Source organism: Miniopterus natalensis, chromosome 11 (assembly GCF_054644295.1).
Source record: "Miniopterus natalensis isolate mMinNat1 chromosome 11, mMinNat1.hap1, whole genome shotgun sequence".
Lineage (NCBI taxonomy): Eukaryota > Metazoa > Chordata > Mammalia > Chiroptera > Miniopteridae > Miniopterus > Miniopterus natalensis.
This window is the reverse complement of record NC_142091.1, coordinates 69,539,027-69,566,468: the sequence shown is the minus strand read 5'-3', so window position 1 is coordinate 69,566,468 and position 27,442 is coordinate 69,539,027. Positions and strand designations below refer to the sequence as shown.

The 27,442-nt window shown below is 45.3% G+C and overlaps 3 protein-coding genes across 3 annotated transcripts; 2 read left to right on the top strand and 1 right to left on the bottom strand.

Annotated features, from left to right (window-relative positions):
- Window positions 1-2,066: 2,066 nt before the first annotated feature.
- LOC107527663 (olfactory receptor 9I1) lies at window positions 2,067-3,011 on the top strand. Its single transcript, XM_016200444.2, has one exon. The coding sequence runs from the start codon at window positions 2,067-2,069 to the stop codon at window positions 3,009-3,011; it is 945 nt and encodes a 314-aa protein (XP_016055930.2).
- A 5,748-nt stretch (window positions 3,012-8,759) lies between these two features.
- On the top strand, window positions 8,760-15,385 carry LOC148092065 (vomeronasal type-2 receptor 26-like). Its single transcript, XM_087822290.1, has 3 exons — window positions 8,760-9,596; window positions 11,265-11,454; window positions 14,481-15,385. Exons 1-3 carry the CDS (start codon window positions 8,760-8,762, stop codon window positions 15,383-15,385), a joined length of 1,932 nt encoding a protein of 643 aa, XP_087678416.1.
- Window positions 15,386-20,307: 4,922 nt separating this feature from the next.
- OR6Q1 (olfactory receptor family 6 subfamily Q member 1) lies at window positions 20,308-21,261 on the bottom strand. The gene has a single exon (XM_016200443.2). The coding sequence runs from the start codon at window positions 21,259-21,261 to the stop codon at window positions 20,308-20,310; it is 954 nt and encodes a 317-aa protein (XP_016055929.2).
- Between the last annotated feature and the right edge of the window lie 6,181 nt (window positions 21,262-27,442).

Genomic DNA, 27,442 nt, shown 5'->3' with positions numbered 1-27,442 from the left:
TTTTCAAAAATCATTATTATGTTTCTATTTTATTATTGAGAAAATTGGGACTCTAATTTGGTTAAGCAATTTTCCCAAGATCATACCAAAGATGGAATATGGCCCAACTAAGACGATCTTAACCTTAAAAGAAGAAAAGACAGGAACTACAAAAAAAAAAAAAGCACCAAAAAAAACCCCAAATCAAACTTAATCCTTTTATCCCATGGAAGTTGAATATTTGCCTAATAGTATTAGAGATACTATAATTTTTAAAATTGAGATTTGGGTCTACAGAACATGTAATTCTTTTTCTCTAAGAGGACAGCATGTTGTGGCAGAAAAACCACAGGATTTAGAGTTAGGAAATGCCAGATTTAAGTGTTACTTCTGTTTTTTCCAGGTGTGTGGCAAGTTAGGCAACTTCTTCCACCTCTGTAAGCCTCCCTTTGGTCATCCATAAACCAGTCATGGCTACAGCCAACTTGTGGGGCTGCTGGAAGGATTCGAGCTAATACATGAGGTGGGCCTGGCACACATGCGGCACAAACCCAGCGGGGCTGCATCTGTAGCCCTGTAATCTGCTGCCTAATCTCCGATCATGTGCACGGAACAATCTTGTCTTTAAATCAGAGGGAACTCAGGACCTTGGCATGAGATGGACAGAAAACAGACTCTGACAATTTCATAATTAGATGTTGAGAAAGATGTTCCGAGTTGTCTCAAGAGTTACAAGCAGGAAGGATCTGATTATCTAGAGAACTACAGGCAGATTTTTCTGATTCCATTCGTAATAAAGATGAGAAAAGTGTAGGGAAGCAGCAAAATGAACTGATGGCAGAAAGCACAGGATATGACACGAAGTCATTGGCGTTCAGAACTCAGATCTTCCACGTATTAAACTAGGTGACCTAAAACCAGTTCATCTCCCGGAAGTCTAAATTCCCCATCGGTAATAAATAAACAAGATAATAACACTTGCTTCAAGGTCATCCAGGCCATGCTGCTGGAGTGGGGCCGAGGGAGCTGACCAAGGACGTCCTGTTTCGTGCACTATGTCAGTGTCTCCCTCTCGCTAGTGACCCCTGATTAGAGGAACCCCAAGTCAAGAGTAAAGTGGAGAAGATTAAAATGGAGAGAAAGACTTTTTAGTTATCTTTATGTTAATATCATGAGATATAATTGGCAATAACATTGTGTAAGTTGAAGATGTACAACGTGTTGATTTGATACACTTATGTATGACAATATGATCACCGCCATAGTGTAAACTAACACTCTATCCTGTCCCATAATCCTGATGTCTTCTTTGTGGCAAGAACAATTAAGAACTAATCTCCTCGCAACTTTGAAGTTTATCATACAGTTTTGTCGATTATAATCACTATGCTGTGCTTTAGACCTCCAGTACGTATATCTTCTAGTTACAAGTTGACGACCTTAAACAACATATTTTAATACCAGCTGACTAAGCAACTTTTGACCACATGATGAATAATTATGTAATTAGAAAAAATACGGCAACGGGTAAGATGAGGGAATAGTCAATATACAGGGCAGATTCATCATCCTCCTGCTTCTGAAAGGTTTTCATGAGAAGAGATTAATTGGTTGGGAGTGTCTGGAAGGGGTAAAAACTAAGACAATGTGTGGAAGATAAAGAGAGAGAATTGAAATGAAAATTAACAAGTAGAGCTGTCCACAGACAGAGGCTCACAGAGCAACTTATGGCCACGTGGAGAGCATCGTGTAATGGTGACGCCAGCATACAATGGGGATTAGAACAGATGCTAAATAGCTTCTCTCCCAGTCTGAGAGTCTGTGTGTCTCTTATCTTCACAGAAATTTCCAAAGATAAACCAGAATTTGTTCCAGTGAGAAGCACCAGCTCATGGCTCAGCTCCACATAATACAGGACAATAGGAATGCCCAAGGAGAATCAGCCAGGTACAGGATTTCTCAAAAACAAGCTCAATCATTTGGCCTGAAAATATAAACCTAACCTCCACTGGGAGAGAGAGAGACTGTGCTTCAATTCTGAAATTTTTTTCTTTATTTTATTCTCATCAAAAGTCCACATTGAGTCCATGGCCAAGAATAATCTCACCACAGTGACCAACTTCATTCTCGTGGGCTTTACGGACTACCCCAGGTTGGAGATTCTCCTCTTTCTGGTGTTTCTGAATTTCTATCTAGTCACCCTTCTGGGGAATGTAGGGATGGTTATTCTGATCCAACTGGATGTCCAACTCCACACGCCAATGTACTTCTTCCTGAGCCACCTCTCCTTTCTAGATGCCTGCTACACCTCAGTCATCACCCCTCAGATCCTGGCCACACTGGCCACAAGCAAGACGGTCATCTCCTTTGGCCAATGCGCTGCCCAGTTCTTTTTCTTCACCATTTGCGCAGGTACAGAGTGTTTCCTGCTGGCAGTGATGGCCTATGACCGCTATGTCGCTGTTAGCAATCCACTGCTCTACACTGCGGCCATGAATCCCAGAATCTGCTGGAGGTTCGTGGTGGGAGCTTATGTCTGTGGGACATCGGGGGCCATCCTGCGTACCACAAGTACCTTCATCCTCTCCTTCTGTGACGACAATCAGGTCAACTTCTTCTTCTGTGACCTCCCGCCCCTGCTGAAGCTTGCCTGCGATGACACAACAAACACCGAGATTGTCATTGTCTTCTTCGGCAACTTTGTGATTTTGGCCAATGCTGTGGTCATCCTGATTTCCTACCTACTCATCATCAGGGCCATTTTAAGAATAAAGTCTTCAGGTGGCAGGGCTAAGTCTTTCTCCACATGTGGCTCCCATCTCACTGCTGTGGCCCTTCTCTTTGGGACCCTCATCTTCATGTATTTGCGGAGCGGCTCAAGCAAATCCTTAGAGGAAGACAAGGTCGTGTCTGTCTTCTACACTGTGGTCATCCCCATGCTGAACCCTCTGATCTACAGCCTGAGGAACAAGGATGTGAAATCAGCCTTCAAAAGGGTCACTGGTCGATTCCAGGTGTCTCGGAGCATGTAGATCTGAGAGAGGGCCTCTCCTTTCGCTCCACTTTCTTCCCATATCAATGCATTCTAAGAGGCACCAGCACTATATGCAACCTGTGCCCATGAACATAGGGAGGTAGATAGGGGCCGTGAGGCACACAAGAGAAAATTGCAAATGTGGTAAAGCTGTTTCCAGCATCCCTATGGTACTCTCTTCTTCTCCCAGTCTCCCACCTCAGGTCCATTCCTCGCACCCAGAAGTCACATGCTGCACTCTGACATCATGACTTTTAGAATCTCAAGGGCCCAAGGTATCTTCAGTTTATCTCTTCCAACCCCATTACTCTTTGCACCTATGCCTGGGTTTCTCATCCTTTCACTCTTATTTTTGCTCTCATCAATACTGTCTTTTTCTCTATGTCTAAGATTATATCCGGGGATCCCTGTAAATAATGCCAAGTTTCTTTTTTCTTCTTTTAATGCCTGAGTGACTGATTATCTTAGTAAGCAGGGAGTGTTGTATAAGACAAAACCAAGTCTAAGTGGTCAAGGGAAAGGGTTATTTGAAAAATAGGCTTTCCTCTTCACCATTCTAGGGACCCCGGTCACCCCCTTGGGAATGCCTTCCTTCTTGCTCATGCCAGAACAATAAAATTTTTAAATTTGCAAATTGTCTTCCCCCTTGACCACTCATTGATTCTGTTGTTCCTGCTTTAATGCCACTCTGACATCTTCAAGGTTAACTAAACCACCTTATCTTTGGAGATGTCTGCTCAACGGCCAATACCATAGTTTCTGAGGGATATGGTGTCACAGGGAAATGCACCTGACAAGGCCAGGAAACCACGGCAATGCTGAATGACTTCATTCAGAATGTGTCTTGTATCCCAAGGTACTCATCCAAAAACTGTCCAAATGTCAGTGTCATTGAGTTAATCTAAATTTCTCAAAAAAGACACTTAAAATCTAAGTGTGGTGGGTGTTGGGGAAAGCAGAGACTATTAGGGGAAAATCTTTCAGGAACCAAATCAATAAAAAATGAAGGTGGGCCATGTCTTTAAGACCATCTGTTCCATCAGATGAGCTATTGGTCTAGACCAAGAGGTGGCAATTTTTTCTGTAAAGGACCAGATAGTAAATATAGGTTTTGCAGGCCATAACTTTTCTGTTGTAAATATCTTACCTTTTCAGATCAGTTTCCTCAAATAAAAAAAAAACAGTATTTCTCTTTTTTATTTAATTTTCTTCTTCCAGTGCACTTTAATGAAAATTCCATCATTGGAAGAGTTCTTGTAGAATACATGGTTGGGACGGGCATGTCAACTTGGTCCTACAAATGGAATTTCCACAGAGTTGCACTTTGTACATGTATGAAAAATAAAATATATAATATTTAGCTTGATAAATGTCCCCACTAAATCACTTTATCTTTGAAATAATTGCTACTGCCTCTGTCCAATAAATTAAGCAACTTGGAGTCACTAAGCAAGTGTCAGCCCTATGACACCCACTTCCTGAAAAAGTTCTGGGGGATATACTCAATTAATATTTCTTATTTGAAATAATTGTTACAAAGATTAAGGAAGATGATAAAAATCAATTTCAAGGTTTAGATTAGTCAGAACAGGCTGGATTTGCAGTGGCAACAATCAGCTCTAAAACAAAGGTTTTATTTATAACTCACAATATTTTCGCCTGGATTGTTGCAGGCAAGAAACCACCAGAGAAATGGGAAGAATCAAGGTCAATTGTTATTATATGTACAAAGAGATTTATTATAAGGAATTGGCTCATGCAATTATGGAGGCTGAGAAGTCCCACAATGCACAGTCAGCAAGCTGGAGACCCAGGACAGCCAATAGTCTAATTCCAGTCCAAGTTCAAAGGTCTGGGAAACAGGAGAGACGATGATATAAGTTGCAGTAGGAACCTGAGTCTGAAGGCAGAAGAAAGCGTATGTCAAAGACAGTCAGGGGGAGAGAGTGAATTCTCCTTTACTGAGCTTTTTTGTTCTGTTCGGGTCCTCAACAGATTGGATGAGGTTCACCCATACTGAGGAGGTGCATCTGCTTTACTCAGTTCCCCAATTCAAATGTTATCTCACCCAGAAACAGCCTCACAGGAGGCATACCCCAAAAATAATATTTAATCAATCATCTGGGCACCCCATGGCCCCACCAAGTTGTCACATAAAATTAACCACCACAGGACTGGCTACCTTGCCTGAATCAGTGAGAATATATCTAGTATTATGATATAGGATGAAGACTGCTACTCTTTCATCCCATAGTTCATAGTAGTTAACCAACCCATAGATTATGAACAGTGCTCTCCTGAAATGCGATGCCCAGTAAAGGCAAAGCTCTGGGAACTATGAGGTCTCTCCCACACGAGGAATTCAAGACGGTGTGATGGGTGGGTGCTTCTACAGGCACCGGGTAGTTTCAAGAAATTGAATGTCATGAGATTTCCTAAAAATTTTGGTTAAAACACAAAATAAAAATCAAGAACTATAAATTATTATATATTTTAAAATATCTGAACTCTTTCAGCGTTAGGGTTGAGATCACAAAAACGAAACCCAGCAATTGAACTGTGGGATGCCAAATTGTACTGCCAGCGGAATTACTTCCCCTTGTCCAGAACTGTGTTTCCTATCCACCTAGGCTTAAAGTTGTGCTACTAATTAAGAAACAATGAGACAGAGAGATACTAACAGCCCACTGGAATGGAAACATCTGGGAAGAATTGGGCGGCTCAGACACAAGGATTTAGGGAAGAGTCATTTATCCAATCTAGGGTGATGGTAAGAGAAATAGTCAACCCCAGCAGCCACTGGTGTACCAACCAGTTCTATTGTGGCCCATGCCACAGCGCATGAAGCCAACAATTTATCCGCACACAGGCTCTTGGGAATAAATTTAAAATGTGCAGAAAATAGGGCCTAAGAAGCACAACCATGGATCAGATGCAGAGTAGCCTGAAAGCTTTTGCTACAGTGGGATGATGCATTTTTGTAGGGTACAAAGCCACAGCAATATATTTTATTGTTTGGTATCACTTTCCTATTTTGCAGTAAGCACTTTCGGTAGCAATAAACTCAAAAAACAGACATGCATGTTACTCAAGAAAGTTGATGATGAACATGCATTTTGCACAAAATGTTTGTCGACTTTTGTCACCCTTCATGGGAGCCAGGGTGACGTCCGTGAGGTCTTGAAAAGTAGAAGATACAAATCTGCTGCAGGAACATCAACACTTGCTTTCAAGCCCCTGGCCTGCTGATCAGGGCTTAAAATAGCAGGTGCATTTATGTTTCACGGCAGCTGGAGCTATAATAAGAAGAATCTAAGGGCATGTTCACGGGACCAATGAAAGGCAGCCCCAGCCCACCCTGTCAGCAGCTCTCTCCATGAGCCCCGCTTCCACAGATATCTAAACTCCAGTGGTTTCTACCCACACTCAGTCTACGAGTCTGCAGTATCTGTCCACAAAGATGCCCAGGCCCCAATGTCACTCTACCTCCTGTCTACGTCTTCCTGCCCAAGTCTTTGTCAAAGGCCTTCCAGCACATGCCTTTTGCACCTGCTCATCGCTCTCTGCTGTGTCTGCAGCTATTTGTCTTGTCTTAGTGTTTACCTGTGCCTGAGCCCATCTGTCTGCCTGTGTGTAAGCTACCATTCTCTACTTATGTATGTACATCCAGGTCACTATCTGTGTTGCCTGTCTCCCTGTCTCATCTACACCTGAATTTCTGTCTCTGCATCTGACCACCTTTTTCAATTCACATGCCTGCCTGTTTATGTGTCACAGCCACTCCACCTGGTGAATGCCTGAGCCTGTGCACCCAATGCTGTAAGTCTGCCTGTATTGTAGCCAGCCTCTGTCTCCATGTGTGAGTGACTTTATGTGTCTCTTTACCCATCTCTGAGAAGCCTTTCTCCATGTCTGGACACTTGTGTATGTGTCTCCCCTAGAATCTGCAACCTTCAAGGCTTCTTTGTTTTCTGCAAACATACATTTAGATTCAGTCGCACATCATCTGGCCCTCACTCCTCCCAAGGAGAGACTCTCAGGGCTGTTTTGGGCAGCTCTTTCAAATGCTTCTGATTCATCCTAACTCCCCCTGTCCTTCACCCTCTGAAAGATTCAAAGTCCGCTTATTCCTGCACATCCTTGGCATTCTCTTTGCCGTGGCTGACGCCAAAGGGGACCCAGCCTTCCTGCCCAACGTCACCGTGGGACTGCAGATGTATGATTCCTGCACCTCAGGGATCCAGGCCCTGAGGGGCACACTGGCCCTGCTGTCAAACCAGCCCTGGCCTACACCCAACTTCCGCTGCGCCCCAGCAACTGCTCCTGGGAGTGGTTGAAGGGATGCACTCCCCGGAGTCTGAGCTGCTCGCCACGTAGAGTCCCTCAGGTGAGAGAGGCACCCGGAGAGAGGAAGTCACTTGAGTCCTCAGGCTGGAGCACATGAGAAGGTGCTAGCTAGAGGACAGATCTGCAACCAAGTAGAATAATCACAGGCTAGACCTTGAAAAGGTCACTTTCCTTTCCACAAATGGGATATTAAACTAGACTGGTGGCTCCCCAATGCTGACCCATGAATTGGTGCTGACCTATGATGATATTTTCTCCGGATTGCAACAAGATGACAACGAAATGACAGTGTAGACGGGTATCTGTGTGAGGTCACCAGCCTTTCTTAAACAGTGGTTTTATTTTATTTTTTTTTACTTTTTCCAGTTTTACTGACATATATCGCTGATTAAATTTAAGGTGTATCGCTTTATGGTTTGACTTACATATATTGCAAAACGATTACTGCAGTAAGTTTAGTTAGCATTGATCATCTCATTTGGGTGCAATGAAAAGGAAAGAAAAAAGGAAAAAAATGTTTTTCTTGTGCTGAGAACTCAGGATTTCCTTACTTTCTTAACAGCTTTCCTGTAGATCTACAGCAGTGCTAACTACAGACATCATGTGATACATTACATCCCTAGCACTTATTTATCTTGGAACTCCAGGTTTGTCCATTTTGATCACTTTCTCCAATTTCCCCACCCCCCCTACCCCCCACCGTCTCTGATAACCACAAAGCTAATCTCTTTTTCTATGAGTTTGGGGGGGGGGGGGGGTTGGTTCTTGTTGGGTTTTTTAGATTCAACATATAAGTGAGATCATAGATTATTTGTGTTTCTCTGTCTGACTTATTTTACTTAGCATAATGTTCTGAAGGTCCATCCATGTTGTCAGGGTGTCCTCATTTTATATGGCTGAAAGATATTCCAGTGTGTGTGACACCTTCTTTATGCATTCACTCACTGAATGACACCGGGCTTGTTTCCATGTCTTGGCTATTGTAGGTTTTATTTTTCCAACAAACTTTTGTAGCAAAATAAGAATTTGGCAACTGTAGGCCTAACTTCCGTAATTTTTGTTGTTGATGATGATAGGTTAAACAGACTGGGACGTGTGTTCTCTGACAGCCAGGATGATCTCACTTCTCCTCCCCACCCTTCTTAGAAAGTTGCAAAGTTGAACCAGTGACCAACCATTCTGATGGATCTCTTGATGTTTCTGTGAAACATTTCCCTAGACTTGAGTTCTATTTGTGGTGATGGTTTCCCAGGTGTATATTCACCTGCAAATTCATCGAGTTGTATATATTAATTACATACAGTATGCTTAAAATGTTTTTAATAATAAAGGCAGAGGGGGGAAGAATGAGACCAAGTCCCAGGGTAGCTGGCGAGAGCATCTGGGGACACTGAGCAGGATGGGTGGTGGGATGTTTGGCCAGAATGTGCAGCCCCATTTCTTCCCCCAGGTTAGCCATGGATCTCAGCACCCCCAGTTGTCCGACCATTTCCAGTTCCCGTCCTTCCTCAGCACAGTGCGCAGCACCGCCCACCAGCCCAGGGGCCTGGCCAAGCTCTTGAGTCACTTTAACTGGACCTGGGTGGGCCTGGTGGGTTCTGAGTGGCTGGATGAACAGCTGCAGATGGAGCTCAGGCACACAGGCAGCTGTGTGGCCTTCTCGAGGAAGATCAGCCCCCAGAGCAACAGCATCAGCATCACGGCCAGAATCGTCACCTTCAGCCCTGCCGCCGCTGCCGTCGTCTGTGACTGTTCCCACTCTCACTTCAGGCTCCCGGCTGAGGTCCTTTTGGAGAACAGCGTAACTGGGAGGACATGGATCCTCACCACCGCCTTCTCCCATGACCCTTTGGTGCTGGGACCCAGGGCCCTAGACCTGCTGAATGGCAGCCTGAACCTGGCCATACGCTCAGGGATAGTGCCTGGCTTCAAGGACTTCCTGTTGGCCCTGCGTCCTGCCATGTACCCAGGCACCAGTCTGGTGAGGAAGCTGTGGGAGGAGCTGCATGGACGCAGGTGGTCTGCATTCGGGGCTTCCACCCAGAGTGCCAGAGAAGGGGCTCAGAAGTGCACGGGGCTGGAGAACTTGACAGCTGTCCACCTGTTGGCATACAGAGCCTACCTGGCAGCCAGAGCCCTGCTGACTGCCTACCAGAACCTGCTGTCCTGCCCCCCGGGAGAGGGACCATTCCTAGGAGGCACCTATGCCAATGCATGGAATGCCAGGCCTTGGCAGGTGAGCAGCCAAAAACCCCTGCCCAGTCCCTGTGCATCCCAGCTTGCTGTGAACCACAGACTAGCAGAAAGTCTAATAAAAGTTGTACTTGAATTTAGAGCCAAAGGGATTCGGGCTCAAATTCCTTATTATTAACAATATCAGGATCTAGATATAGAAGACAGAACTGGCTCCTACTGGCAATGAGAGTCAAAGTAAAATTTTCAGAAATTATACAAATTGCTGGTTAAACCACAGAAATCAGCAAACACTAAAAATCCTGGCTTTTCTCCCCAGAGAGCCAGTTGTTAAACATTTAGCAGCACACTGCTGCAAATATCCAAACAAAGATATAGAAACGAAGTCAGAATATAAGAAAAATCTCCTCAATATTAAAAGAATGTCTTCAAATGGCACAGCTTCTTTAAGGTGGGTTTTAGGTCATTTTCTCAATAATTATGTAATGAGACTTCTTAAAGGCTGTAAGAGTAATACACTTCTTAAGTGTTACTTTATGCCAAATAATGTTCCAAGCACTTTATATGTATTAATACATTTCTTCTTTATGTATGAAGATACAGGTATAAAGAAGATACATTCAAGGCAGGTCTCATTCTCAGAGATGAGAAAATCGAGAGGTAGAACAACATATCCAAGGTCACACAGCTGGTTCAAGATAGAGTCAGGAATCACACCAGGCAACCTGGCTCCCAGATCTGGGCACTGGGCCACTGCCTCTACTGCCTCTCAAAGCTGACAAGTTCCAGAAATCTTTCAGGATTCTAGACCTAGCTCTACCCCACCAGGTGATTTGCTCCAACTCCCTCCTCTAGTCTTACTGGGCTTCTGGGTCCTAATCCAACAAATGCGTGTTTGTGCCACAAATACTTAGTAAGCAATTTTCATGCACCTTGGAGCAATGGGGGCTACAGAAATGGCCAAATGTATGCTTGTCCTCAAGGTGTTTACACTCTAGTTGGAATGAGCAATAAACAATCATACTACCAGCTACTGGAGGCTATGGCAGGAGCAGGAGTGGGGAAGTGATATAGTTGATTCAAAGCCTGGGACAGATTCAGAAAAAAAAAAAAAAATAGCAAATTGTTGGAAAGGCAAGTGGAAGCTCCATCAGAAACAACTCAGGGGTCTTTTTAAAGAGTTCTAGGTTTCTGGAAAAGACCACAACCCCTTTTCCTAATCACGGGATCAAAGACAATCCATCTTACACCAAAGGTGTTCACAGATCCAGAAGCACCCGCCCTAAGTCCCGGCTGGGATCCTGAAGGCCCTCTGCTTGTCTTCCCTTTTCTGCTGCTTAAACTCTTCCCAGAGGAAGTGCTAATGGGGTCTTGATAGTCCCGTAATCTGAGGTTCTCCCAGCTCTGAAAAGTTGGGGGTACATTGAAACATTCATACTCCTCAGTCCCTAGCTTCTTTTAATCAAAAACATTCTCTCTCTGCCACACGGCTAAGTTGAACCAGGGGCTCTCTGAAGGCAGGACTGAGCTTTCTCTCCGAGCTGGTGATCCTGTCTGGGCAAAGAGGGCCCTAAGTAATTTGCATGGGTGGACCATGGAAAATTGGATAGATGGAGACACCCACTGCCCTACCCAGCAGAGATTAGCACAGCCTTGGGAGCTGTTCTGCTCCTGACAGTTTCCTCTCGTTTACTCTCTGTTCCTGTCTCAGGTGCTCCATTACACCCAGAGGGTTCACTTCACCACCAGAGCCCAGGAAGAGGTTTCCTTCGGCAAAGACAGGGAGATGCTGGCAATGGTTGACATTAAAAACATCTATACCCTCCCAGACCAGAGAGAAGAGATGCCGGTTGTTGGACATTTTGACTTCAATGCCCCTCCTGGAAAAGAGCTGCTGATGAGTGAGAGCACCATCATCTGGGCAGAAGGGTCTTCGCAGGTGAGGGCCCCCTAATGACCTTGCCCACCCAGCACCTCCCACCCCCACGCTGGCAACAGAATTTGTTATGTTGAATTGACTTGGTCAAAGGGAAGGCAGGGTGGATTATTGACTTACACAACTCTGAGGCTGTTCAGCAAATAAAAAGCTTCCAGAACCACTCCCAGGCTCCCCAAACAAAGGAGCTTGAAATGGCAAAGGTATGGGACAGAGCGATTTCGTCTCCTAGGAACATTAGCAAAGTCTGCAGGCATTTTTGGATGTTACTACTTGAGGAGATGCTACAGGCAAGCAGTGGATAGAGGCCAGGGTTGCTGCTAAACATTCCACGATGTACAGGACAGCCTCCATAACAAGCAATTATTCAGTGCCAAATGTCGGTAGGCTAAGGGTTGAGAAACCATTGACCAGTGGCTTAGCTGCTGTTTGAAGTCATGTTTTCTGATTCACTGTTGGTGACTCAGTTCTGTTTAGGAAAATAAGTCCCAGGAAATAACAACAAAGGGGTCTGGTGAGCCCAGAATGGAGGGTAAACTCCCCAGACTATTCAGAATATAACCCTACCTCACTAGCTCTTGCTGTGTACTCACAATGTTCTGGGCACTGTGAGATGGGCTTCACTTGCATCATTTCATTTACTCTTCAGACAATCTTCCAACTAGATACAATTACTATCCCATTATACTGAGAGAAAATTGAGGTGGAGGGAGGTTAAGCCCCAGGTTCCCAGCCCATAAATGGCAGAACAAGAATTCCAAACGGTAACCAGGGTCCAGCCCTTTGTCTGTGGAACAGTGATGCTCATATCTTTCTTATGAAATCCTAAGAGCTTATTTGTACCTATTTCTGTTTTCCTAATACCCTACACAGTGCCTGATACATGGAGCACATTGATAACTATGTGAGCAAGAAAAGGAAAGAGGAAGGAAGGAAGGAAAGGAAAAGGAGATAAAGAGGATTTTAATTTAACATAAAAGGGGATGGGAGAGAAAGGAAGAAGGAGAGAGGCAGCTGGTAAGTGAGAATGTTGCTGCTGCTGGTCCCTCCGAGACCTGAGGCCCCACTCAGTCTCCCCTGCAGTCTTCATGGCTCTCTCTCCTCTCATGTCCAGGTCCCTCCTTCGATCTGCAATTAAAAATGTCCTGTGGGAACCAGTAAGTCAACACTATCTGGGAAGTCAAACTGCTGCTACAATTGCCTTCCCTGCCCCAGAGGAGAAATCACCATGACACCAGGTAAAGAAGGGAGGCGGGCCCTTGGTCAGGGTCGGCTTCAGATGACAGCTCCCCACTGATGATCACATCCAGGGAAGCTTCCTTTAAGAGGAAAGAAAAATCCAGGGGAGAGGGAGTCAAAAGGTGATGTCACTGTGCCCTTCCCACGTGCTGCATTAAAGCCATTTAAGGCTATGCATTCATTCTTTCATCAACCATGAGTTTGTCTAAATTCTGAGCCTGGTTTAGTATCTGAAACATTGTAGGCATTCCATAAATACTGGTGGAAAAAAATCCCCAAATGACGGAATCTGTATTTTACTAAAATGTCACTCATTCAACAGGTATCGACTGGTGCCTGCTGTACACAGCCACTGTGCTGGGTGCAAGGGTCGAAACAGTAATTAAGACACAGCCCCTGGACCACAGAGCTCATGATCTCTGAAAGGAGAATGATCCTTGTACAATACAGAAATGAGGCTACAAAGTAAAATCAATCGCTTTAATAAAAGCTCAAGCACTCAGCCATGAGAGCACAGAGAAATCATTAATTCTAACGAAGGGTATTTAGGGAGACTTCACTGGAGGAGGCGGTGTGTGGTATAGGCCTTGAACAAGTAGGGTTTCAAAGTTAATAAGGCGTGATAATAGTCCAGGCCAAGGAGTAAGTGAGGAAGGGCTCAAGGCATGAAAGCAATAAGGAGCCAAGACTGGCTTCAGTATAGACTGTGATGGGAGACGTAGGAAGCAGCTGGCCAATCACAGAGGCCCTGACTTGCCAGAATCAGGACGTGGACTCTATTCTGTAGGCAATGTGGATCCACTAAATTCCTTAAGTAGAAAAGCAGTGTGCATTTCAGCACGTGTTTGGGGACATTGATAGACGATGAGTGTACTGGAAAAGAAAGAGGTTGAATCAGGAAGACCAGGTTCAGAATCCAGGTAATTGCTGAAGCCTGGGTTTGGACGAGGCCTCTTCTCACACTGAAAACTCTCAGCGGGGGGGGGGGGGGGGGGGGGGGGGGGGGGGGGGGGGGGGGGGAATGGTGGGGACTTTGAGGATACTTTTCCCCCATTTAAAGAGAAGGCACTGCTGAATGAAGCTGAGGAGGAGCCATCAGATGCTAAAGAGAGGATGATGAAAAATAAAATATCCTTGGACTTGGAGATTAGGACATGGAATCAAAGTATCTAGGAGCACGGAGATAGAGCCAAATTGAGAAAAGAGGTTAAATGAGTATATATAACTGATCCAGAACTCCAGTCACAAAGCCTGTCCTTAAAATCACTATAGGAAGCAAGGCTCTAATAAGTTCTATCAAAGGGACAATTTAGAAAAGTGTGGTTCTGTAACAAAAGAGAGTCTGTGTACCTAGTAAGCACCCCCATAAACATTCCTTAAATTAAATAGGCTGATGAATGGATAAATGCATAAATAAATGAGCTGTGACTATGAAGTATGGCATTGCCACAATGGCTGTCCAATTCAAAGGGATGAAGTCTAGGTGGGAGCTAGAGCTTCCGTACATTGCTAGGTCACTTATTTCACTACAGTCTGATGCATGATAAGCAGCTGCTGTCAGGATCTCCGCCATCTGTGTCTTTGGCCCTGAATCTGAGGACATCGGGCAGTCTGGAAGGCCCACAGTAACAGGACTAAAATACACTGAGCTTGCTCGAAAAGTCAGCACAAGTCATAACTGCTTGACCATGGGAAAGTTTCCAGAAGCTTCCCCACTCTGTTCTCTGACCCAGTTTCTCTTTCTCCCTTCAGATAGTGCTTTTTGTGAGAAGTGCCCTGAGGACCAGTGGCCCAATATGGAGAAGAGTCAGTGCCTCCCCAAAACCCTTGACTTCTTGTCCTACCATGAGCCCCTTGGCACTGTGTTGGTTGTCTGCACGGCCCTGCTCTTCCTCCTTGCCTTGTCCATCTCAGGCATCTTCATTTGGCACCACCACACCCCCATCGTCCGAGCCAATAACCGCCAGCTCAGCTACTTTCTGCTGTCCTCCTTGGCCCTCTGCTTTCTCTGCCCCTTCTTGTTCGTTGGTCACCCAACACCTCTCATCTGTGCTGTGTGCCAGGCAGCTTTTGGAGTCACCTTCACAATCTGCATGTCCACTGTGTTGGCCAAGACCATCGTGGTGGTGGCAGCCTTCCATGCCACCAGGCCACATGCCAGGATTAGGAAGTGTGTGGGGGCAGTTGTCCCCCGCACCATCCCTGTTGTCTCTTCCTTGGTCCAAGCAACCTTGTGTATGGTCTGGGTCGCCAGATGGCCCCCCCAGCCTGTGAACTCTATGGAGCCGCGGTCCACGATGACTGTAAAGTATGATGAGGGCTCCTTGGAACTGTTCTATGCTATGTTGGGCTACCTGGGTTTGCTAAGCCTTGTCAGCTTGCTGGTGGCCTTCCCCGCTCGCAGGCTGCCTGACACCTTCAATGAAGCAAAGTACATCACTCTCAGCATGGTGGTCTTCTCCTGTGTCTGGGTGTCCTTCTTCCCTGCCCACATGAGTACCCAAGGCAAAGAAGCAGTAGCCGTGGAGGTCTTTGCCATCTTGGCATCAGGAGCAGGCCTCATGTCCTGCCTCTTCTTCCCCAAATGCTACATCATACTTCTCCATCCAGAAAAGAACACAAAAGAACAAATGCTTGGCAGGCACCATCTCCAGTGAGAACATCAGAAGTGGACTGCAGGGAGTGCCACCTTCTCAAGGATGCCTTCCTTAAGCTCACCCCCAGGAAAACATTCCTTCTTCTGAGCCCCAGCTCACTGGTCTGGACCCCTCCCAGTCACTGAGCTGCTTCTATTTTGTATTTCATTCTTTCAGAGGGAGATGAGACATGTTTGCCAATAATGTCCTTGATGGAAGCATCTGGTCTAATTATCCTATGGCCCCTTAGCAGCCAGCCAGTGCCTGGTGCAGAGAACCTAAGACAGAATACTTGTTTGATGATTGAATAAATTAACTTACACAGTGTTAGCATTGGGAGAGGTCTCCAAGAGGAGGCAGCGAGGTAGAGTGGTTGAAGAGGGTCAAGCAGACCTGGTGCACATCCTCCCAGCTTCTCCATGCTGTGGTATGAACTTGGGCATGTTGCTTAACCTCTCTGGGCCTCAGTTTTCTCCAGTGTAAAATGAGATAAAGTCCTTCTGCAGGTTGTTGTGACGATGGAATAAAAAATTTGTGCACATGCTTAGCACATATTAAACACTGAGAAGGTGGGTATTTAAAACCATCCTTTGAAAGGTAAAGAAACACCAGGTGTGGGAACTACTTTACCCAAGGCATCACTGTGCAGACATTAAGAGTAAATTTCAAGCCCTAGCTCTGCCATTTACTTAGCTACGTGACTTTGGGAAGGCTACTTAACTTCTGTGTGCTTTAGTTTCCTCACGTATAAAAGAGTAATCGCACCAACTCTGTGGGGTTATCAATGAGGAATAAATGAATTAATATTTATAAAGCACTTAGAATAGTACCTGGCACATACTAAGAGCTAAATAAGTACTTTTAAATAATTCAATAAAGTTATACATAGTGGCAAACCTGCATCTCTTGGTTCATTGCTGAATAACTGAAGCTTTTATGAGACCCTTGCTCCAAGCTAGGTCCCGGGGAGGAACTGTCAGACAGGCTAACGTGTAATCCTTACAATCAAAGAGCTTATGATCCAACACTCCCAACCTAACCTGATGGGAGTAAACTAAATGTATCTATTGTGAAACTGTTTCATAAGGCATAAGAAACCTGAACCTGCTCCAGTTAGCTGCTTGTCTTGGTGAGATGAGGACAGGTGATGGTCACAGACCCAGTTGAGCAACCACTAGTACAAAGTCTGGTCTAAATGAAGCCTCTCCACTCCTAGGAGAATGTGAGGATGCTAATGAAGCCCACAAGTCATTGGCATCAATTAATTAAGGGATAGTGCTCCAGGACTTCTCTCCAGGAAGGGACAGAGCTGAATGGTGTTATGCAAACTGTCTCAAGGTGTCAAGTATCCATGTTTCTGAGTATTGAGATCCATCCTAGGATCCTGCCAAAGAGGGTTTAAAATGTTCCTATTTTGCCAGGGCTGGCCGACAATGTTATTTACACCAATGACAGTGAAACCAGCAAAGGAAACAAGTATATAGATAAAGGAGACTCATTTCAGAGAAACAAAGAACTGTAACATCCCATAGTCAAAGCCAGTGTTTCCACAGTTGCGCCTTGGAAATCAATTGCACGTGAAAATTGAAAGGCAAGGTACTAACCAAAGACTACAAACCCTGAAAAAAGAAATGGGGAGCCAAGCACAGGTGCAAGGAATAAAAAGAGCCTGCCACCCTAGAAGAAGCTCCGTCCAGATGGGCCACAGTGAAGTAGACTCATATCAAAGCCTTTGATGGTGTCACATAAAGGTACACAGCAAACTGTAGAGTTCTGATTTCAGGGTGTACCTGCAGTCAATTCTCCCCAGCTCCCAAGGTTACTAGGTTACTACCTACTAACCAGGCAGTTCCTTACTAACAATTAAGTCAACATCCTGATACCCAGATGGGCAAAGCAAGAAAAAGAGCACTCCTTACAGAATTCCTTCTTAGTAAGTCTTGTTTCTCTCTGGAATTACTCCCTGTGACTTTCTCTGGATACCAGTGAAGTCGTGTCTACATTAAGCTAGCATGTCCCATGACTATGTTTCATTCTAAGAATAAATATACCCCCAAAGTAGGAATTATATTCTCAGAAATTCCCTATTTGGAAAAAAAAAAAAAAATGCATTTTTCCCTGACATGATTTCATAATTTATCTTTATTAGCAGTGGCTTTTAACACCTTGCTGACCGCTCACGAGATTACTCATGTCTGCACTTACATTAATTTAAGTAATTTTAAACACTTTGCTGACCAGAGTAGCTGGCCACATGGGCTAGTTCTGGCCTGAAGTAGCCGGTCAGCAAGGTGTTCAAACTTTACCTGTCCATAGGAAATATAGTTAATGACTGAATGGAGCCAGATGAGTGCTGGGAATATCAGGGGGACACTTTGTGAAGTGTATGATTGTCCGGCCACTGTACTGCACACCCGAGACCAATACAAAGTGTTGAAGGTGAACTGTAATTGAAAAAAAACACAACACTTTAGCTGTCAATACCTGCACGTATCATGCAACTCGGATTCTGGTAGGTAGGTCTGCTTTTTAAGGGCGTGGTTATTTTATAATGTAAATAATCTCACAAAGCCTTTTTTCCATTTAGTTCCTTATGTCAGATTTTATTAAAGCAACATTCACTTTTACATGTATAGAATCCTTTCTAAGGGTATGCCTCAGAGTGTGTACCATTTTATGTAATTTATCTCAAAATATAGGTTTCTTCTTCAAAAAGCTTAAAATTGTAAACTTTACCACTACTTCCACAGGCTGGTCCTTAGAGTAGTTTCCAAAACCCAGAAAGCACTTCCTGTGTTTGAATTCAAATTCTTTCTGTCACCATATATGAGAACTGTGGAACCTAGCGTGATGGTTAATTTTATGGGTCAACTTGCCCGGGCTCAGGGACGCCCCCACAGCGGTAAATGTTACTTCTGGTTGTGTCTGTGCAGGGGATTCTGAAGAGATTGACCCTTGAGCAAGTGGACTGAGCAAAGAGGAGGGCGCTCGCCGGCACGAGTGGGCATCATCCAGTCCGTTGAGGGCCTGAGCTGGACCAAAAGGCTGAAGAAGGGTGGACTTGCTCTTTACCTGAGCTGGGACGTCCATCTTCACCTCCCTCAGGCATTAGTGCTCCTGGTTCTGGGGACTTCGGTTTCAGACTGAGTTATGCCACTGGCTTTCTTGGTTCTCCAGGTTGCAGATAGAAAATCATGGGACTTCTCAGTCTCCATAATCGTGTGAGCCAATTCCTATAAATAACCTCCTATATATGTATATATATCTCATATATATACATATCTATATAGCTATATATATATACACACACATATATATATATACACACATAGATAGATGATAGATAGAGATAGATGATAGATAGATAGATAGATAGATAGATAGATAGATAGATAGATAGATAGATAGATAGATATATCCTATTGGTTCTGTTTCTCTGGAGAACTCTGACTAATGCACCCAGTATGTTTCACTTTCTATCAGCCAGAAACCTAGAAGTCAAATTCATTTTGTTTCCAAATCCACTCAAGTCAGGTGTCTCAAAGTATCTACTTCTTCGATTTCATTCAGATGAATTCTTATATTTGATCTGGAAAGGTTCTCATCTTTGCACTGTTTTGGCATCTTACCATCACCCCAAAGAATATAAAGCACATTACTAATATAATATTCAATAAATAAAATTGTTTTCAAAACATGTGATTTGTACCCTTTCTGTTAATTATTAACGGCTAAGATACTGGGTTGGGGTGGGAGTGGGGGATGTAAAGACTGTGATATAATCTGCTCAGTATTGGCCAGTTTAGAAACACCATCACAGAAAATCTGTCCTTCCCCCACCCAGTTCCAAGCTCAGCACTTTCCTCTTTCACATACTATAATTTCCTGAATCAAATGATGATTATAAATATCTTCAGGAAGGCAACTATCTACACGTAGCGAACTACTTGAATTGCAATTGTTTTTTTAAATCTTATTTCAAGGGAGCTGAGATTGACATAGAGATCCTCTTAAAATAATTTTCAAAGAGCCATGTGGTATAGAGGAAGGACCGTTCTATGTTTCAAATAAGAAAATGTAGACACAAAGAAGATATGTGCATGGACCCCATGGATCACATGGAAAGTCAGCTGTTATTCTGGGGACTTTGTGATGGAAACTGCTGGTTGCCTACCAAAATTTATTTTTCTCTTTTTCCACAATAATCAGTTCTGGCTGAGTACCTGGCAGCTTAGCTATGGACTATATTAGATGTGACCTATGGTCAACTTCTCACCAACAGAAGTGAGTGGCAATGATGACTGCTACATCTAGTGGAGAAACCTTAAGACACAGTGTGTGTCTCCTCCATGCTCCATCTTCGCCCTTCCTACCAACTGGATCCCAGTGCTTCCATGCAAATTACAAAAAGGCCCTAGGTTGGGGGCTGGCCAATGGTCTGTCACAGCTATTCAACTCTGTCATGGTAGCACAGAAGCAGCCAGAGACAATTCATATGGTGTGACCGTGTTCTAATAAAACTTGATTTATGGACACTGACATTTTAACTATATAAAATGTTTATGTGTCATGAAATACTATTCTACTTTTGATTGTCTTCCAACCATTTTAAAGTATAAAAACCATTTTTAGCTTACAGGTCATTAAAAACAAGTGTTGAGCTGAATTTGGCCCATGAGCCCACAATATGGAAGGAGCTTGGATCCTTATGTGCTGCTGAGCAGAGCCACCCACCAACCAAGAGCACTCACCTTCGACTCCTGCAGGAAAGAGAAAATCTCCTTCCTTCTTTAAGCTACATTATAGTTAGGCCTCTCTTGTTATAGCAGATTAGCATTTTACTTTAACTAATGCATAGTCCATAACTCCTGACTACCCAGGCCATTGCTCCATTTCACCACCCTCTTTCCAAAGCGCATGGAAACTGGATCCCACCTGCCCCCTCACTGGCCTTTCCAAGACCTGAGGGAAATGGCTCTGCTCAGAGCTCCCTTTACCTCCTTGTTCCGAAGACTGTAGATGAGGGGGTTGAGCATTGGCGTGACAATGGAGTAGAAGACAGACACCACCTTGTTGAAGTTGATGGAGGAGGCCACTTTGGTTCGGACATACATAAAGAAAAGGGTGCCATAGAAGAGGCTCACCACAGTCAGGTGAGCTGCACAAGTGGAGAAGGCCTTCCAACGCTCAGCCGCTGAGCGGATATGCAGCAGCGTCCAGACAATGTTGCCATAGGACACAGCAATGACCGCAGAGGAGGCCAGGAGCACCGCCAGGGAGACCAGTAAGTCTGTGGTCTCCTTCAGGGTGACATCCGAGCAAGACAAGGCTAGCAGAGGTGAGGCATCACAGAAGAAGTGGTCGACAACATTGGAGCCGCAAAATGTCAGCTGGGACATGAGGTAGATGGGCAACATAGGTGTGAGGAAGCCCACCAGCCAGCAAGCACCAGCCAGACGGATGCAGGTGCCCCAGGATACCAAGGCTTCATATCGGAGAGGCATACAAATGGCCACATAGCGGTCATAGGCCATGGCAGCCAGTAGGAAACACTCAGTTGCCCCAAGGAAGGTGAAGATGTAGAGCTGGGAGAGGCAGCCAGCATAGGAGATATTCTTGTCCCCATCTCCCCCAATAAAACCAGCCAGCATCTTGGGCACCGTGACTGAGGTATACCCAATTTCAAGGCACGACAAGTGTGTCAAGAAGAAGTACATGGGTCTCTGTAACCGATGGTCCAAACTCACCACCATGATGATGGCCAAGTTCTCCACCAAGGTAAAGAGGTACATGGTGAGGAAGAGTGTAAAGAAGAGGAGGCGTGCTTCATGCACCCCGGCAAAGCCCACCATGACAAACTCTGTTACGTGGGTCCAGTTTGGGGTATATGTCTGCATATTGGGAATGAGAGTTCAGTAGACTCATAGTCTTGTAGATAATGACGACTAAAAGAGAACCCGTGAGGATGTTGGACTGAAATATCTTCCACTTCAGAAAAAGAAATGGAAGACACTATTCCTCCCCTCAAAGAATTTATAGTCTTTTAGGACCACAAGAAAATAGACAATTTCAGTACAAAATTAAAAGTTCTAGATAGCAATAAGACAGGATATAATGGGAGGGAATAGATGGGAAGCTCAACCAGGCTTGGGGAATGAGAGAAATCTTCCTGGAGAAAGTGCTGTCTAAACTGGAACCTGAAAAGTAAGCGTAAATTACCGAGATAAAGTTAGTGATGTAGAGACGACATAAGAATAAAATCTCAGACACCAGAGAGAACACTGTGCATCTGAGAAACTTCAGGCAGCTCCAGTTTACCACAGAGGTTAAGAGTTTGGCTTCCTGATCAAGTGTACCTCGCTAGGGCTTCACACGGAAGAAGGGGAAGCCTGAATCCTCTCTCTCTCTCTGTATGTGTGTGTGTTGAGAAATAAAAGTAGGTTGTTTCCATTTAACTTACCTGGACCAGAAACAAGCTCCCTCAGGCTCTGACATCCTCTCTCTAAGTCATGGATCAAAGAACTGAAACTATTATAAGGCAATATCTGCTCTGTACCAGGTACAATGGTGGGTGCTGGGGGCACCAGCTCTATACCAGGCCCTGTCCTGGGTGCTAGGAGACAGATGCTCTATGCCAGGAAGCCTCTCAGCATCACCGTGTGTCCTGCCTGGTACAGAGCAGGTGTCCTGTCATGTGTTGGCCTGAACTGCATACAAGTTTGGAGGAATGAGGGAAGGAAAAGTCTTCCTAGTGAAGACAGGACTATTCGACTTGAGTCACAACCGAGAGGACAGGTAAGATTGAGGAATAATAGTAGCAATACATGCATGAGGTAGCCCAGCTAGTAAATTGCAGAGCCAGGGTTTGATCCCAGATCTGTTTCACTCTGAATCTCATGCTTCTGATGACTATGAAGAAGAATGAACATTTCAGAAGGCATTACTATGAAATTTTTCCTGTGTCTATAACACAGAGTCAAAGTCAGGTTTCTACAGTAGTATCTCTGTGAGGAAGGGCATCTTGGGAGAGCAAGCATTCTTCCTAGGCTGCCGCATTGTGAGCCAAATTGCTAAGGGGAGAGATGTGCAGGATTTGTGCCCTGGAATTTCCTGGAGCCAAGGGAACCATGAAGCATCTGGGGCTGCAATGCAGTTATTTGGCCAGGAAGCCAGTGTTTATAGACCACCCACTGTGGGGGTGTTGGGCTCTGGACTTAGGCCTGGTGGAGACACGTACAGGAATCTGAAGTCTCTGGCCTTGTTCCTTTCTGACTTTGTATCTCCACATGCTTTCATTGCCATGAAATCAAGGAATGTTCAAGCCAGAGGGAACCTGCTTAATAATTTTTAGGGAAAGAGCAAGGGTTTTAGAGCCTGACAAACCTGGATTCAAATTCCAGTTTAGGCATTTTTAAATTTTTTTTTTAATATGTCTTTTATTGATTTCAGAGAGAGGAAGGGAGAGGGAGAGAGGTAGAAACATCAATGATGAGTCATTGATCGGCTGCCTCCTGCACGCCCCCGACTAGGGATTGAGCCTGTAACCCAGCCATGTGCCCTGACTGGGAATCGAGCCTCGATCTCCTGGATCCTAGGTCGATGCTCAACCGCTGAGCAAGGCCAGCTGGGCACATTTTTTAATTAAAATAAAGCACAATTTCCCAAGCAGATCACAGTATGTGGGGTGGGGGAGAAGGCACTCTATGACCTGCAAATCCAAGTTCAGCAGGAAGAGAGTAAGGCATTCCTGGCAAGCCAGGGAAGAGAGATGTGGAAGATAAACCCCTGAGAAGACAATGTGAGGTCAACGGGAGGCAGGAGGGCAGAGGGTTATAACCATATTCAGGTATTAGATGACCTGGTGCCTTCAAACCCCAGTTCTGCCACCTCCCAACCAAAATGCAAAGAGAAAATCAGAACAGAAGGTAACACCTAACCCAGTGGAATGAATTTCTGATGGAAACCTTTAAGCCAGCAGAGATGAGCTAAATGAGGAGAGTTTTCTGGGCAAGAGCTTCAGGATGAACTGAGCTTCACCTCCGAGCGCTCAGATCACGTGTGCTGGGCAGATGAGCCTCCCTCCAAAAGCAAGAGAAGAGGGTTTTTATTGAGCCCCTCCCACAGGCCAGATCCTGGTAGGTTTAGATTATCTCATGTAATCCTCACGACAATACTATGATCCCATGACCCATCCTTCACTCCTGGGTTTCATGCAATTGAAAACACCCAGGCTCAAAAAGAAACTTGCATCAGATCAAAGAACTAGTGTGTGGCAGAGATGGGATTCAAACACCAGAGTATCTGACACAAAACCCTGAGCTTCCCCCACACAGTGCCATCTCCCTCTGTCATTTCATCTCTCCGAATGACACACCTGCAGCCCTGGCTGCCAGCCCCGCCTGGGAGGTTAATTTTTCTGTCTGTGTCTCATTGGTGGAATCCGCCACAGGTTCCAGCGACCTGCAGGGGCACAGCGATGTTCCCAGGCCTATTAACCACACGAGCTTCCTCCCTGAGGCTGAGAGAACTCATCAACCAAGTGACACCTAGGAAACAAGTGGCCAGTGGCAGAGGGTCATAGGGGACAATCACTGAATGAGGAGAGCGGCCGCACAGGAACTTGGCCTAATTTAGTGTCCTCAGAATGGAGCTCTCTGGGCTAAGGTTTTCCCTACCAAATATGGAAAAATAGTTTGGGCCCATGCAGGGAAATTAAAACTTGGCTCCTGCTGCAACGTGCTGTGCAGACACGTGCCTGTGAAGCCTGGTGAGGGCTGGCTTCCTCCCCGTCTCAGCTCTCTCCACCTGGCCTCTGGAAGACTTGTCCCCAAACATGAAAGGAATTGGAAAATGAACTTACTAAGGTCCAGACAATGATTTCAGAAAACAACCACCAAATCAAGGTGAGCAGGCGATGGAGGACGGGAGCCATGAGGCAGGCAGAAGGGACGGCCAGATGCCCGCAGGGTCTTGCTCTCAGCTACCTCTTCGCTCTCATTCACTGTAGCCACCTCCTGTTCGCTGCAATGTGACAGCAATAGCATAGCTCACTTCCAGGAGCACAGACAGCCCCCTGAGGTCACAGCACCGGCTCTAGAATTAGAGAAGCTAAGTTTGACTCTGGCTCCACTGGGTACCAGCTGTATTTTGGGAAAGTCACTTAATCGTGCTGAGCCTCAGTATTATCTTCAAATAGAGGGCATAGTCTATACATTTGCAGGGCTGGTCTAAACACTGAAGGAAACAGCATTAAGTGAAAATTCAGGGCCTTTGCTCTTATTGTTCCCCCTGCCTTTCTGTGTGGCTTCCTCCGGCACTTCCTCCAATTCTCTGCATGAGGCCATCTCAACAGAGAGGCCCTTTTTGACCACCCATCTGAAAACGCAACTCCCATCACTCTCCAACTCCCTTGATATTTTTGTCACAGCCTCATTGTCATCAGTCAGATATTTATTTATTTCTCTATAATATCACACACACACACACACACACACACACACACACACACACACACACACACCCACACCCACCCCGGGCTCCTTGAAGACAGTGCCTCTGTCTGTTCACTCATCACTGTGTTGCCAGTGGCTAAGAGAGTCGTTGGGATGTAGTTTGTATGCAATAAACATGTTGATGTCATCATAAAAGAATGAACACTTGCTCCAAGCATCATGCTGGCCCAGAGAATTGTTTCCTTTCCACTTCCAGCTACCTGTTTCAAGGAAACAGGAAGGAAAGAAAACCCACCAATACGTATGGAAGAGCCTTGAAATGTGGGCGTTAAAGTCCATGTGACCATCCTGCCAGTTCGCTCCAAGACAGCAGGTGCCTGAGACACTGCAGGTACTTGTGTTCTTGGAATAGCCACTCTCACTGGCCTTGGGTGGGAAACAAGTTGAACTGATTTTTACATATCATTTCTTTTTCCTAGCTACTGAATTTCATTTTAAGTTTCCTGGAAAGCTGTACTATCTCAGCTGTTTCAAGCTCTGCTCCCCCAAGCCCTACCTTTCTCCAGTTGCTAGGAGCCATAAAGGGAGAGAAAGGGACCTAGCATGTGGGGTTCCCACGAGCCCTGTTTCAACCAGCTGGTAAGTGGCAGAATCCAGAGAAGAATACAGCTCAGCCTGACCCCAGCGCCCACCATCTTTCCACCTCACCACCTCCCTGGGATGCTGGCACTGCTCAAACCAAATTAACTGAGTGCTCCTCTCGTTATCCCAGCGGCTTCTATACTGAGCAGGCATGACCTGCTCCTGGAAGCTGCTCACAGATGGTCTCCTCATGCAGGGAACAAATGGGAAATGGAAACATAAGGAAAAAAAATGGAGGCCTCTTCAGTCATAGGTGCAGTAGAGGCCCTGTCCCCAGGCATCCTGGAGAGTTCACCAGAGCATAAAAGAGCTGAGGTGGGAATTGAACTTTCTGAGCTTCTGGCTCCTAGTCTCCAAACAGGAAAAATACCTGCTGAATAAAGTCCCCCCATAATATGGGAATCAATGAGATGGCGGGTAGGCAGGCTTTCAAAATGTTAGAGGGATGCTCTGGGAAGGCCTTCTTACTATCTTGCCTCCATTGCTGTGGTCTGTGCGGAGACTGCAGAATTTCAATAAGGGAAAGCCTAGGGGATGGCAGTGTTGGTGGGGCCTTGGGGACGGCCTGGAAGCTGCACTGGAGTAATAAGCAAATTAAGCTGTTTAGATTGTGAGTTTATTTGAGATGGCTTAAGGGGCTGACAGAGACCATGCGGAATGAAGGCCCCCAAGCATCCCTTAGGCAAATCAGTCCGATTCCGTGTGCCTGTTTTCTCACTTGAAAAAATGGGTTGATATTTAACACCACAATGACTCTGTAAATGAGCCTTTGAAAGAAAAAAATGAAATAAACTAGGGGAAACTGTGAAGAAAGGATTGGGTGGATCTGAAGTCAGGAATCCTTACTCTAGCTTTGGTATATCTTTGGTTGATGACGGTCTTTCCATTCACCACCTTCTGCATGCTCTTTGGATATATGCCTGTTAGTTTCCAGCACTGGTGTAAACAGAAAGCTAAAGAGCCCACATCCAGGTGCTCTGGGGTCTTTAGAAGAGCCACTCACCTGCCCCCTGCTACTTCTTTGTCTCTTCTCTGAGTGGAACACAAAAACCCAACATTCTCAGAGCCTATATCTCATTGTAGAAGAGGGACCCCGAATCCAAGGATCACAGCTTCTCTGAACCAAAGGGGCAGGGCAGAGACCTACCATCAGCTGAACCAGAGAGGGAAACGGGGGTTTTCACTGACTATAAAATGACTCATACTCATGTGTAAGCCTCTAACACCCTAGGGGTGGCCCATGGGATCACGCCTCAGGGGAGGTTTGAAGCACTCAAGACAACAAAGGAAAGAAGATAATGAACTATGGGAAATTCTTCCCCAGTGGATGTGCAGAAGCTACGTGGGAGTCCCAAGTTTGTAGACTAGCTGGACAAATGCCAGTGGAAGGTGAGGGGCCAACCAAAGAAGGTCCCATGCCAGCTAGACTCTTTGCTAAGGTCTTGGGCTCTCACCGACTCTGGAATAGGGTGAAATGAAATCTCCTGATTTCCAGATTTATCAAGAATGCAATAAGGCCTTCCTCTATCAGGGTGGCTCAGATATCCCCACCCACCTATCTGCCCTTTATCTCCAGGGGAAGAAAATCTATGATGCTAACAACAAACATTGCTGAGCAGTCACTCTGGGCCAGGCTACTTGCCATACATGTATGAAATGCTCAGCCTCAGTCCCGAAGGAGCTCACAGAGGCTGTGACTAAGGCTGTGGCTTGGGATCACTTTTATCCAGCATGTACCTGTGCCCTGTTGCCTTCATTCCAAAGAACTTCCCTCAGAGTACTTGAGGATTATCTACAGGCCGAGCAAACTTTTTTCCCCAAAAGGAAATCTTACCTTTTGCCCCAGCATGGATGGACCTAGAGGGTATTATGCTGAGTGAAATAAGTCAGATAGAGAAAGACAAATGCCATACGATTTCACTTTTATGTGGAATCTAATGACTAAATCACCTCCTAAAGGCCCGGCCTCCTAATACCATTACAT

Bases quoted from the DNA above. Each gene is read 5' to 3' on its own strand.
- LOC107527663 (XM_016200444.2), top strand. From the start codon at position 2,067: ATGGCCAAGAATAATCTCACCACAGTGACCAACTTCATTCTCGTGGGC.
- LOC148092065 (XM_087822290.1), top strand. From the start codon at position 8,760: ATGGGTGGTGGGATGTTTGGCCAGAATGTGCAGCCCCATTTCTTCCCC. The intron at 9,597-11,264 runs GTGAGCAGCCAA...TTCCTGTCTCAG, and splicing joins GGAATGCCAGGCCTTGGCAG to GTGCTCCATTACACCCAGAG. The intron at 11,455-14,480 runs GTGAGAGCACCA...TTCTCCCTTCAG, and splicing joins TGGAAAAGAGCTGCTGATGA to ATAGTGCTTTTTGTGAGAAG.
- OR6Q1 (XM_016200443.2), bottom strand. From the start codon at position 21,261: ATGCAGACATATACCCCAAACTGGACCCACGTAACAGAGTTTGTCATG.